The sequence below is a fragment of the Podarcis cretensis genome (genome assembly GCF_951804945.1).
Source record: "Podarcis cretensis genome assembly, chromosome: 4".
Classification (NCBI taxonomy): domain Eukaryota; kingdom Metazoa; phylum Chordata; class Lepidosauria; order Squamata; family Lacertidae; genus Podarcis; species Podarcis cretensis.
This window is the reverse complement of record NC_137173.1, coordinates 4,712,540-4,724,706: the sequence shown is the minus strand read 5'-3', so window position 1 is coordinate 4,724,706 and position 12,167 is coordinate 4,712,540. Positions and strand designations below refer to the sequence as shown.

At 49.5% G+C, this 12,167-nt stretch overlaps 1 protein-coding gene across 3 annotated transcripts in view; it reads left to right on the top strand.

Annotated features, from left to right (window-relative positions):
• Nucleotides 1–12,167, top strand: part of PDE2A (phosphodiesterase 2A) — a 392,093-nt gene that overhangs the window by 123,450 nt on the left and 256,476 nt on the right. The window contains exon 1 of one of the 3 annotated variants that reach the window (XM_079973521.1): nucleotides 9,885–10,174. The exons of the other annotated variants lie outside the window; for them this stretch is intronic. Within the exon in view, the coding sequence (XP_079829647.1) occupies nucleotides 10,154–10,174 (21 nt within the window). The 5' untranslated portion in view covers nucleotides 9,885–10,153. Of the gene's footprint in view, nucleotides 1–9,884; nucleotides 10,175–12,167 lie in introns of those variants that run through there. 3 annotated transcript variants of the gene reach the window in all.

Below are 12,167 nucleotides of genomic sequence, written 5' to 3'. Positions count from 1 at the left end.
AGATGGCGGCCTCTGCTCAGGTATTTTGTTACCTGCACAGGTGAGGCCACGTCCACCTCTGGTCACATGTAGAGGAAGTCTGTCCCAGCCCAGAAGGAAACAGGAAGTTTACCTCCTGGCTGGACAAACATTCCTCCCCATGTGTAAACATGTTCACTCTAGGAATGTTGTACTTGACTGCTCCTGTGTTTCACATCCCACATAGGCTCATCTAGTCCAACCCCCTGTGATGCAGACAACGGCAACCAAGATGCTTGAGGGCTTGGCAGGTCCCATTTGCGAGCTTCCCACAGGCATCAGGAGGGCCACAGTGAGGACTATTTGGCTGGTCCAGTGTCTCCAGGAAGCCCACAAGCAATAAACAACCCCTACTCCTTGCCCTCTAACAGGTGAAAGATTGCCCCTGACCCTGGGGCTTCTACAGAGCTATAATTGGTAATTACCATTGATATTCTCCTCCTCCTCCTTTCCATGAACTGGTGTAACAAACATCCTTTCCCAACCTCCTCAGCTAGCAGCCCTTGTGCTTCTGAATTCCATAGATTAATTCATACATACACACACACACGTTTTTATTGATTTTTTAACATATCAGTTCCAACAGTCATACAACATATCTTCTCATCTTATACAATATTTTAGACTTCCGTCAACACCTCTGATGATTTTCCGTTCTTTGTCACTTATTTTGCATTTCTTCATTTCTAGATTACATTTAATTATCCTTAACTAATAATTCTCTTCATAGTCTTTCTTGCAGTATTTCAAATAATCTGCCTTACAAAACCTCTTGCAGTCCTACTAGCATAATCTGTTCATCACAATTACTTTTCAAATAATTCATATATTTACTCCAGTCTTCTAAGAATCTCTGATCCCGCAGGTTTCGAATCCTTCCTGTTAATTTAATTTATCTAATTCTGCATAGTCCATCAACTTCATCCTCCATTCTTCTTTCGTCGGTAGTTCTTCTTGCTTCCATTTTTGTGCCAATAATATTCTCGCTGCTGTCATTGCATATAAAAACAACTTACAATCCTGTCTATTAATATCTCCTACAATGCCAAGTAAAAATGCTTCTGGTTTCTTAATAAATGTATATTTCAACATCTTTTTCATCTCATTATATATCATTTCCCAGAAGTTTTTCCATAGATTAATTCAATGTTACATGAAGTCCCCATCAATGATATCATGTGAACAAAGACCTAGAACACTTTTGTCTACTTTAGTTCTCTTGTTGCTGAGCATATCTGCTCAGTGCTCCACCAGCCAACTCAGTCCCTGTGATTTCTCCCTTCTGTGCTGCACATTTTCCTAGCACTTTTGAAAACATCTTTTCCCCATAGAATTGTAGAGTTGCAGGGGGACTCCGTGGGTCATCTACTCAAGCCCCCTACAACACAGCTAAAGAACCCCTGGCAGATGGCCATCCAACCTCTGCTCAGAAGTTTCGGATGAAGGAGAATCCACCTTCTGAGAGAGTTTGTTGCACTGTCAGAAAGTTCTTCCCAATGTTGAGTTAGAATCTCCTTTCTTGTCATTTGAATTAATTGGTTCAAATCCTCCCTTCTGGAGTAGCCGAAAACAGGCTTGTTCCATCTTCCATGCGACAGCTCTTCAGATGGCTAGCATATCTCCTCTCAGCCTCCTCTTTCACAGGCTAAATATTCCCAGTTCCCTCCGCCATTCCTCGTAAGGCTCGGTTTCCAGACCATTTTCAATCCTGATCTCCCTCCTCAGCACACCGTCCAGCTTGTCAATATTTTTTGAAAACACTCAGTGCTCAGAACCTTTCTGTGCTGCAGAACCTGGCTGGACTTTGTGTCCCCTTCACATGGAGCGAGACACCCCAGCTCTGCACCTCATCAATTCGTCCAGATGGCAATCGTTTGGCTTGAGGTTTCGAGGAGGTTTGTGTCAACCTCAAATCGTGGGACTTGTCGTCCTCCACTGGCTCACCTCCAAAGAGGAGATAATGATGTTCAGAGGCTTCCGAAGGATTATTTGCCAGTGGAATAGACTGGCCTTGACAGCATCAAGGGGTACCTTGTCTGGAAGCAGGTGACATTCAGCAATGGTTTTTAAACATGCATTGGAGGTGTTTAAACAGAGGTTGGGTACCCACCTCTCAAGTATAATACTCCTACTCCTACTAACAACAACAACAATAGAATCCTGGAGTTGGAAGGGACCCTGAGGGTCATCTAGTCCAACCCCCTGCAAGGCAGGATAAATAAATAAATAATCAATCTGTACCCCACCCATCTTACTGGGTTTCCCCAGCCACTCTGGGTGACTTCCAACATAATATAAAAACACAACTAAACATCAAGCATTCAAAACTCCCTGATACTGGGCTGCCTTCATGTAATTGGTTATCTCCTTGCCATCTGATGGAAGGGCATTCTATAGGGCAGGTGCCACCACCGAGAAGGCCCTCTGCCTGGTTCCCTGTAGCTTCACTTCTCACAGGGAGGGAACCGCCAGAAGGCCCTCAGAGCTGGACCTTCGTGTTCGGGCTGAACGATGGGGATGGAGACGCTCCTTCTGGTATACAGGATACTTTAGCTGCGATCCCACCCTTGCAAGGGGTTGGACTAGATGACTTCTGAGGTCCCTTCCAATTCTACAGTTCTATGGTTCTTTGTTCCAGATCATTCTGCATGTATGCATTGCTCATTCTTCCTCCTAAGGCATCAGAGCAGGCTGCAACATTATAGCACAACATTAAGAAGAGTTTAAAAGCCTTCTGCGTGCCCCAGAAGTTGCATGATGAAGGTGCCAGGAAAGTTCTGCAGGAGGGAGTTCCTCAGCCTGGGCATCTGGTTGCCGCCGATGAGAACAGGATGCTGGCACTGGCCTGATCCAGCAGCCTCTTTTTATGTCCTTATCCTTTCCAGCAAGCCATCCCCATTGGCAGCACACAGCACCAGTAACAGAGAGCAATAAAGTCCGCTATCTGCTAGATGAGAGTAATTGACTTTGCCCTCGAAGGGTTGCTAAAGACTCCTAAAGCGCGTTGCCAATTAAAAAATGGCAAATTGCACCGGCGACATCCTCCTGCTGGCTGCGCCTCTCCGGTTTTATGGCAGGCAAATGTTCTGTTCCACAAAAGGAGTGCTATGCGCATGAGAGGAGGCAGCGCCAGTCAGCTGAGAAGGTCACCCGTCCGTGTGGCTTGTCGGCATCCAAGACGCACAGCAGCCCTGGAAGGCGGGCTCTGCCTGGTTGTCAGGAATTCCGTTCTATTCTGGCAACAAGCACACGCTGCTCTCCTTCTGCTGGGGAGAGTAACTGGAACCTCAGGAAGACAGCGGGGCTGGCAGGCAGGCGGTGGCAGCAGAGAGTGGAGGTGTTCTTGTTTGTTCTGCTTAATGGGATGTGTGGCTATTTTATTGCTCTTGGAGCTGGCCGAGGGGGCACGACTGGCAAGCTTTATCTGCGGAAAGCCAGGCTGAACAGACTCTGGAGGTGTCAAGAGGGACTGCTGGGGAAACCCACTGTTTTCATGCAATATATTCTCACAGGTGGATTTTCCCAAGCAAACGTATTACAGTAGTGCCTCGGGTTACAGACACTTTAGCTTCCAGACTCTGCTAACTCAGAAATAGTACTTTGGGTTAAGAACTTTGCTTCAGGATGAGAACAGAAATCATGCAGCAGCAGCGGGAGGCCCCATTAGCTAAAGTGGTGCTTCAGCTTAAGAACAGTTTCAGGTTAAGAACGGACCTCCAGAATGAATTAAGTTCTTAACCCGAGGTACCACTGTAATTGGTATTTCATTCAGGATAAATGAAGAACATTCAAAGAGCCTCCTGGATTAGGCCAATGGGCAGCATTGCTAGATCAGGTGATGGTTCATAGAATCATAGAACTGTGGAGTTGTAAGGAACACCAGGGAGACATGTGTGGCGCTGTGGGTTAAACCACTGAGCCTAGGGCTTGCCGATCAGAAGGTCGGCAGTTCGAATCCCCGCGACGGGGTGAGCTGCCATTGCTCAGTCCCTGCTCCTGCCAACCTAGCAGTTCGAAAGCACGTCAAAGTGCAAGTAGATAAATAGGTACCACTCTGGCGGGAAGGTAAACGGTGTTTCCGTGCGCTGCTCTGGTTCGCCAGAAGTGGCTTAGTCATGCTGGCCACATGACCTGGTAAAACTCTCTGCGGACAAATGCTGGCTCCCTCGGCCAGTAAAGCGAGATGAGGGCCGTAACCCCAGAGTCATCTGCGACTGAACCTAACCGTCAGGGGTCCCTTTACCTTTAAGGGACACCAAGGTTCATCTAGGTTCACCTAGCCCAACATCTTGTTCTCCCAGTGGCCAGTCAGATACCTATATGGGAAACTGGCAAGCAGGTTTTGAGCATAAGAGCAACTCTCCCCTCTTGTGGTTTCCAGCAACTGGTATTCAGAAGCAGCGCACCCCATAGCTGTCTCCTCCTCCATGAAATTGTCCAGTCCTCTTTTAAATCCATCCATGTTGGTGGCCATCATTGCCTCTTGTGGCAGGGAGTTCCACAGTTTATAGATGTGCTGTGTGGAGCACTTCCTTTTCTGTGTCCCGAATCTTAATTGGAAGTCCGTTCAGCTTAATTGGAAGTCCGTGAGTTCTAGTGCTATGAAGACAAAGGAAAACCTTTCGCTCTCCCCCTTTTCTCTGCCATGCACAATCTTATAAACTTTTTTTTTTTAATATATAAAATTTATTTATATTTTTCGGGTTTATACATTTCACTAATTACAATCATTTTAACATTTCAAAACTTGACTTCCTCCCCCCTCTTTCTCCATTTCCTTAAATTTATTTTTAATATCTTCTGTATATCCAAATTAATTTAACTTGCTCATTTATTCATCTACTTTAAATATATACACTCTTATAAAATTGCAGGTTATTGCAATAATCCTGCCAATGTTCTTCCGGTAAGTTTCATCATTTCTGCATATTCCATAACTTTTTGTATCCATTCTTCCTTTGCTGGGACTTCTGCTTTCCATTTTTGGGTGAGTAACGCAGGTGGCGCTGTGGGTTAAAGCCTCAGCGCCTAGGACTTGCCGATCGAAAGGTCGGCGGTTCGAATCCCTGCGGCGGGGTGCGCTCCCGCTGCTCGGTCCCAGCGCCTGCCAACCTAGCAGTTCGAAAGCACCTCCGGGTGCAAGTAGATAAATAGGGACCGCTTACCAGCGGGAAGGTAAACGGCGTTTCCGTGTGCGGCTCTGGCTCTGGCTCTGGCTCTGGCCAGAGCAGCGATGTCACGCTGGCCACGTGACCCGGAAGTGTCTCCGGACAGCGCTGGCCCCTGGCCTCTTAAGTGAGATGGGCGCACAACCCCAGAGTCTGTCAAGACTGGCCCGTACGGGCAGGGGTACCTTTACCTTTACCTTACCAGCAGGAAGGTAAACGGCGTTTCCGTGTGCGGCTCTGGCTCGCCAGAGCAGCGATGTCACGCTGGCCACGTGACCCGGAAGTGTCTCCGGACAGCGCTGGCCCCTGGCCTCTTAAGTGAGATGGGTGCACAACCCCAGAGTCTGTCAAGACTGGCCCGTACGGGCAGGGGTACCTTTACCTTTAACATTCTTGCCACCTATACATGAATAAGTTTCTGTACAGTTTAGGTAGTTCTGTCCCTATAATTCCCCAAAGAAAAGCTTCTTCTTCCTCTTCTTCTTCTTCTTCTTCTTCTTCTTCTTCTTCTTCTCCTCCTCCTCCTCCTCCTCCTCCTCCTCCTCCTCCTCCTCCTTCTTTGTTTTACACAAATGTTATTTTAAACATCCTTTTCAATTCATTCTATATCATTTCCCAGTAAGCTTTAATCTTACTACAAGACCGCCACATATGATAAAAAGAACCTTCTTTCTCTTTACATTTCCAACATATAAACTTCTATCAGGTTGCTCCCTTGCTTTCCTCTAAATTAGAAACTCCCAAATGCTGCAATCTTTCTTCGCAGGGGAATCGCTCCCCTCTCCTGGCTCATCTTGTTTGCTCCTCTCTGAAGCTTTTCCAACTTGATCTCAGCCATGCAGCCAGGAGGCAAAGATTCCCATGCTTGGTTCTGGTGCTGTTTTGCTCACCATCCAGGGGGTCGTGCGCACGCTGGGAGGCAGCGTGGCGCCGCTCCTGTTGCTTCTAGTTTAGCAGGCAGAAAAAGCAGTGCAGAGAGAGAGAGAGAGAGAGAGAGAGAGAGAGAGAGAGAGAGGTGAGATGAGCAGAGCTGGGCTATCCACTCTTAAATAAATGGCTTTGCACCCACTTTGAGAAGCGCTTTGTTAGCAGAGGGGCCTGGGAAGAGCCTTCTGAAAATCTCACAACTGTGATATTGACGCACTGTCGCACCTGGAGCAACACAGGCTGGGTTATTGTAGGGTTACCAGATGTCCCCGTTTCCCGGGGTCAGTCCCCAGATTTGCGATTAAGTCCCCGGACAAATTCCATCCCCGGAATGTCCCCGGATTTCATCTAATGTCCCCGGGAAACGAAGCAACGGCAGTCTCAGCAGCCTGAAGGCGTTGGCTCTGGCTGGCTTCAGGAGCTGCTTGGAAGTCCCCATATGACGGTGGTGTTGGGGCTCTAAGATTCAGCTTCCGGGCTGCCTCCACCTTCCCTGACCCCAGCAACTCAGCTGTGAAGGGAGGCTTCAGGCTGCCTATCGGAACAGCCTCCAAACTCCTACTTGCGTGCAAGCGGGGCGGGGATCTCTCAGCTGTGAAGGGAGGCTTCACACTGCCTATCAGAGCTTGAGTGCAAGTAGGAGGGGATAGGGACCTCTCAGTTAGGTAACGGGAAGCCTCCCTTCCCAGCCGAGGGATCCCTGCCCCCTCCCGCTTGCACGCAAGTAGGAATGGGATTGGGGCTGCTCTGATGGGAAAGGAGGCATTGCACTGCCCGAGTCTTGTTGCCACCCAGGCTCATGGAGAAAGGAGATAGAAGCTTCAGAGGAAGGGGAAACCTGGTGGTTGAGGTCAAGGCGTTGGCCGTCCCTCCGCCACTGCCATTGCTGCAGCATCAACATCACATACATACATACATACATACATACATACATACATACATACATTTAGTCCCCAGATTCATTGAAAAAAATCTGGTAACCTTAGGTTATTGACCTTGGATGGGTCTCTGAAAAAGGAGAGGGCAGTAAGGTAGAAGATACATGGCAAAGCTGAGATCACCATTTTTGGATTTCCAAAATGGTGTCGACAGTGGAATAGGCTCCCTCGGCAGGTGGTGGACTGTCTTTCCTTGGAGGCTTTCAAACAGAGGTGGGATGGGCATCTGTCAGGGATTCCTGAGCCGCAGTTCCTGCATCGCAGGGGGCTGGACTAGGTGACTCTTGACCAGATGACTATAGCGTGGTGCAGTGGTTCAGAGCGGTGGACTCGTAATCTGGGGAACCGGGTTCGCATCTCCGCTCCTCCACATGCAGCTGCTGGGTGACCTTGGGCTAGTCACACTTCTCTGAAGTCTCTCAGCCCCACTTACCTCACAGAGTGTTTGTTGTGGGGGAGGAAGGGAAAGGAGATTGTTAGCTGCTTTGGGTAGTGAAAGGCGGGATATCAAGTCCAAACAAACTCTTCTAATGTGTCAGAGGAGACATGGACCTAGACTAAATTGCTGGCAGAGCAGAAAGAGATGGGAAGAGGTAATCTGTGATATTTTAGTGTATTTTTGGTTTTTATGGAAGCTGCCCAGAGTGGCTGGGGAAACCCAGCCAGATGGGCGGGGTACAAAGAATAAATTATTATTATTATTATTATTATTATTATTATGCCCAGACAGGTAAGAGAAGCTACAGCTAAGTCCTCCTGCTGTTAGGGCACAAAGGGAGTGTTTCTTAGAGTTCTCTCTAGCAAACTTGCAGGAAAATTCTGCGAGCTTCAGCTCCCGTCATGTGCATATGTAACATGGCGTCATAGACTCATTCAGGATGGATGGGAGTATGGGTGAAATATTGAAGGCCCGAATGCAGACGATACCAGAGAAGTTGGAGGCATTTAAGGAAACCAGTGTGGCTGCATAAGAAGCTTACAGACCAGCTGAGATTTAACAAGGGCTTGGAAGAAAGGAGGAAATAGCAAAACGTGAATTGAGAATATCTCACAAGGCTGAGAGGCTGTCACTGGCCCAAATTCACTGGCCACCTTGGCTGCGTAGGGATTTGAACCTAGATATTTTACACACATGCCGTTTCACATAGATCTGCCCCTGACATTGCAGAGGACGGCTAGTCAAGCCCCTGGCCAACCTTGTGAGTGACGTTGCAGGGAGGGCCGTTTCCACTGGCAAGGGGCAGTGTTGAGGAGCTAGTTGGAGCTCAAAGCATCAGGACGAGAAGACAATAAAAGCACCCTTAAAGAGGCCTGGAGTGCCCCCGAATTGTAGCATTGGGGGAGATGATAAGAGTCACTTCTCCCCCCAACTTTCTCTAGAAAGAGCATGGGTTATTTCATAAGGATGTGTGTCTGAGCCAGGCATAGGCAAACTCAGATGTTTTGGGACTACAGTTCCCATCATCCCTGACCACTGGTCCTGTTAGCTAGGGATGATGGGAGTTGGAGTCCCAAAACATCTGGAGGGCCGAGTTTGCCTATGCCTGGTCTGAGCACAAGTTATGGACAGGGACACCTTTCAGTGAACTAGATTTCTGTTGCAGCAAAATGATCTCCACTCATGTGTGCTCCCGTGGCAGTGAGTTCTGCAGGCTTATTCTGTGAAGAAGCATTTCAGACAAGTACCTGGAGGAGTATGTAGTAATTTCAGAGGCTGGATGACCCCTGGGTCCCTCCCAACTCTATGATGCAGGGAGTTGATGGTGAACCGACTTCAGGCTGTCAGCCCCCTCCCTTTCTAGGCTGCAGAATTATTAGTATTGCATTTCTAGCCCACTTTTTCTTCTAGGGAGCTCAAGGTAGGTGGTTTTCCTCTCCTCCCCCCTCCCCATTTAATCCCCACAACAACCCGAGAGATGCAGTGGCTGGCGCTAGACCACCCAGGAATAGGGGCCATGTAGGATGAGGAGAATTTTCTGTGGGCTGCTAACTTTTGCTTTCAGAGTCAGGCCACAGAGCAGTCCCTGGCTGACATCTCGCCCTACAAAACCCCTGCTGCCATGTGCCTCTGTCAGAAGGGGCTGGTTGCACATAATGCAAGCCACTTATTTCATAGGAACAGAGGTAAGTGTCTTACATTGAATCAGAACACTGGTCAATCTTGCTTGGTGTTGTCCGCACGGATGGGCAGCAGCTCTCCAGGGTATCAGAGATGGCTTTTTCCCTGTCCTGTCTGGAGAGGCCAGTGGTGGAACTGAACTTGGGACCTTCCCCTTAACAACAACAACATCATCAACAACAGATTCTAGTCTCTGTGGTTCTACAAAAAAGAAAATAGAGTTGAATTGAGCAGGACCTGCCTTGTTCTGAGTTATACCTGGGTAGGTCAATTGGCTGCGTGGTGCTGATAAATGCAGAGGTTGCAGGTTTGATCCCCGTATGGTAAAATCGCATAGTCCTGCATTGCAGGGGTTGGACTAGATGATCATGGGGACCCCTTCAAACTCTATGATTCTATGATATAGAGCCATGGTGTCCATCTAGTTCAGTAATGTCTACTCTGGCTGGCAGCAGGTTGCCCAGGGTTTCCCCGCCCTGCCTGGATATATTATTGAGACCTTCTGCATTCAAAGCAGCTGAGCCACAGCTCCTTCTGCAATATAAAAGAGAGCTTCAATCTCACTTAGAGAGGCGGGTGGAGAGAAGCTGCGCTCTCGCTTTCTGTTCACCAAAGCGCTTGTGGACCGTGCTTCCGAACTCACGCAAAAACCCAGGCTGGTCCTGGTGAACGAGGCTCGGCTGATGAGTTGGGGAGCGGGGGGGGGGGGGCTTGGCTTGGCTCGGAGCCCCGTTCCTGCCTCCCTCGCCCGGGCGCACACACTCCTGCATCATCCTCGCAGAGAGAGAGGCAGCCGCGCGCTCTCGCGCCGAGGGAGAGCCGCCTTGCAGACCGCAGCGGTTCCAGCCGGAGCTTGGAGGACATGGGCAGGACGAGACTCCCTCTTCCAGGGCAGCCGAGCTGAGCCCCGTCTCCCCGCAGCCTCAGCACCACTTTCCAGGGACCCAGCAGGCTGGCCGGATCGCAGGTGATGGGCTCCGGACATGGGCACCTTCTCCGAGAGTGTAAGGACCCGTTTTTTCTCGATGCGCTTTGAGGGGCGCTCGGCTGCGCCTCCCAAACTCCCTGCCTCTCCAGCTTGCAACCCTGCCTCCCTCTTTTCCTTGTCCTAGTCTCTTATAGTTGCGATTCACATCCTTTTCGGGGAGAAGGAACGCCCGACTTTAGCTTGCTGAGGGGGTCCCCTGTTCCCGAGAGGAATTGCTCCGGAATTGCTTCCTGCCTGCCTTTCTGCTTTAGGGCTTTGTGCACGTGTGCAAGCGTAACAACTGTGCTCCGGTTGCGTGTGCGTTTTCCTGCTGGGGAAGTCGAGGTGACTGACTGAGCACTAGCGAGCATTACGGAGCATGGTGGGTGGCGAGGCTGTGCATTTCAGGACAGCCGGAGGAACATTTCCTCCTTGTCTTCTGGGAGCGAGAACGGCTGCTCCTTAGTGCTTGATCCGTCAGGGATCCCGGCAGATCCACCCACCTTAAACCTCACTCTGCCCTGCCAGGGCATATTCCCGCTGTTGCCCCCAGATCTCTCCGATTCCGCGTGGGCATCACAGCTAAACACCCCCTATGCCTACAACAGGAAAATAACTGTTCGCCGTTGGCCCTGAGATTCTCTGAAAACGATTCTGAGCGTAAAAGTTTTTGGACTTGGGTGTTTCCTTCCTTCCTGTTCTGCGCTGCCTTTCAGGTTGGGGATGAAACGTCTGCCAGGGGAGACCTCCTTCTAGATGCCTCTTTTATTGTACGGTTGTCATGATTTGTGCCCTTGATGGTATCAGGGAGGTTATACGCAATCCCACTTTAATTCTGTTTGAGCTTGCAAAAGTTTCAGGGTGGGTGTACTGCGACTTTTCCAAACTGGGGCACTTCCCGTTGAAACCCTGTAACTTTTTAGACTGCTAATGTGGGTTGTTGTGGTTTTATTTATTTATTTATTGGAGGGGGGGGTGTTTATTTGTTCCATTCCCACTGATGTGCTCTAGCACCAGCATGTTGCAGTCATTAGTGTGTCTGACTAGCATTAGGGAGATTAGGGTTCTCATCCCCACTCAGCCATGAAGCCATAGCTGTCAATGTTTTCCCTTTTTTAAGGGAAATTCCCTTATTCCAAATAGGATTCCCGACAAGAAAAGGGGAAAGTTGACAGCTATGCATGAAGCCCGCCAAGTGACTTTGAGCCCGTCCCCATCTCTCTGCCCAGCCTCCCTCACAGGGCTGTTGTGAAGTCACCATGGAGAGGGGGAGAGAATTGCGCTTGGGCCTCCTCAAGCTCTTTGGAGCAGTATGTGGCTCAGTCCTGTTTTCTGAAAAATTGTCTGATCGCTGGAGCATTTTGGCACAAATGCCATCCCTTCTGCTCTCTGCCTGCAGCAGCAGCCTGTGGGTGATGTGAATTGATGGGCGGAAGCCCTGCTGGCTGTGGATCTCTTCCAGTTCCCTGATTTCCTGACCGGAGTCCGTTCCGGACCAAGATTGTGTGATTCTGGCAGAGATGTTCATTTACTGCAACGTATACATGCAACGTGCTTTTGGTCAGTGCTGGCGAGGTGCGAGGTTAAGAGGAAGCAGCTCTGTAGCAGCTGTAGCTTTCCAAGGCAGCCTTTGGCAACCTGTTGGAAGTCGTAGTCTGAAATATCTGGAATCTGGAGGGCGCCGGGTTGGCAAAGCCTTTTTAAGGCTTAAGCGGACATGTGTATCATTATGAATGAGCAACTGTCAATCACCGGTGGGGAACATTCGTCATACTTGTGGGCGGGGCTGGGTGCAAAAGTAGGAAGAGTGACAGCTGTCACTCTCACCTTTGTACAGCTGCCATTTCAGCCATACAGATGGGCCATAGCTCAGAGGAGGTCCTGGTTCAATCCCCAACGGTATCTCCAGGTAGGGTTGGCAAAGAATGTTGCCTGAACTCCTGGAACTTTCACTGCCAGTCAGGGTAGACCAGGGCTTCCCCAACTCCAGCTGATTTTGCACTCCAGCTCCCATCATCCCTGATCCCTGG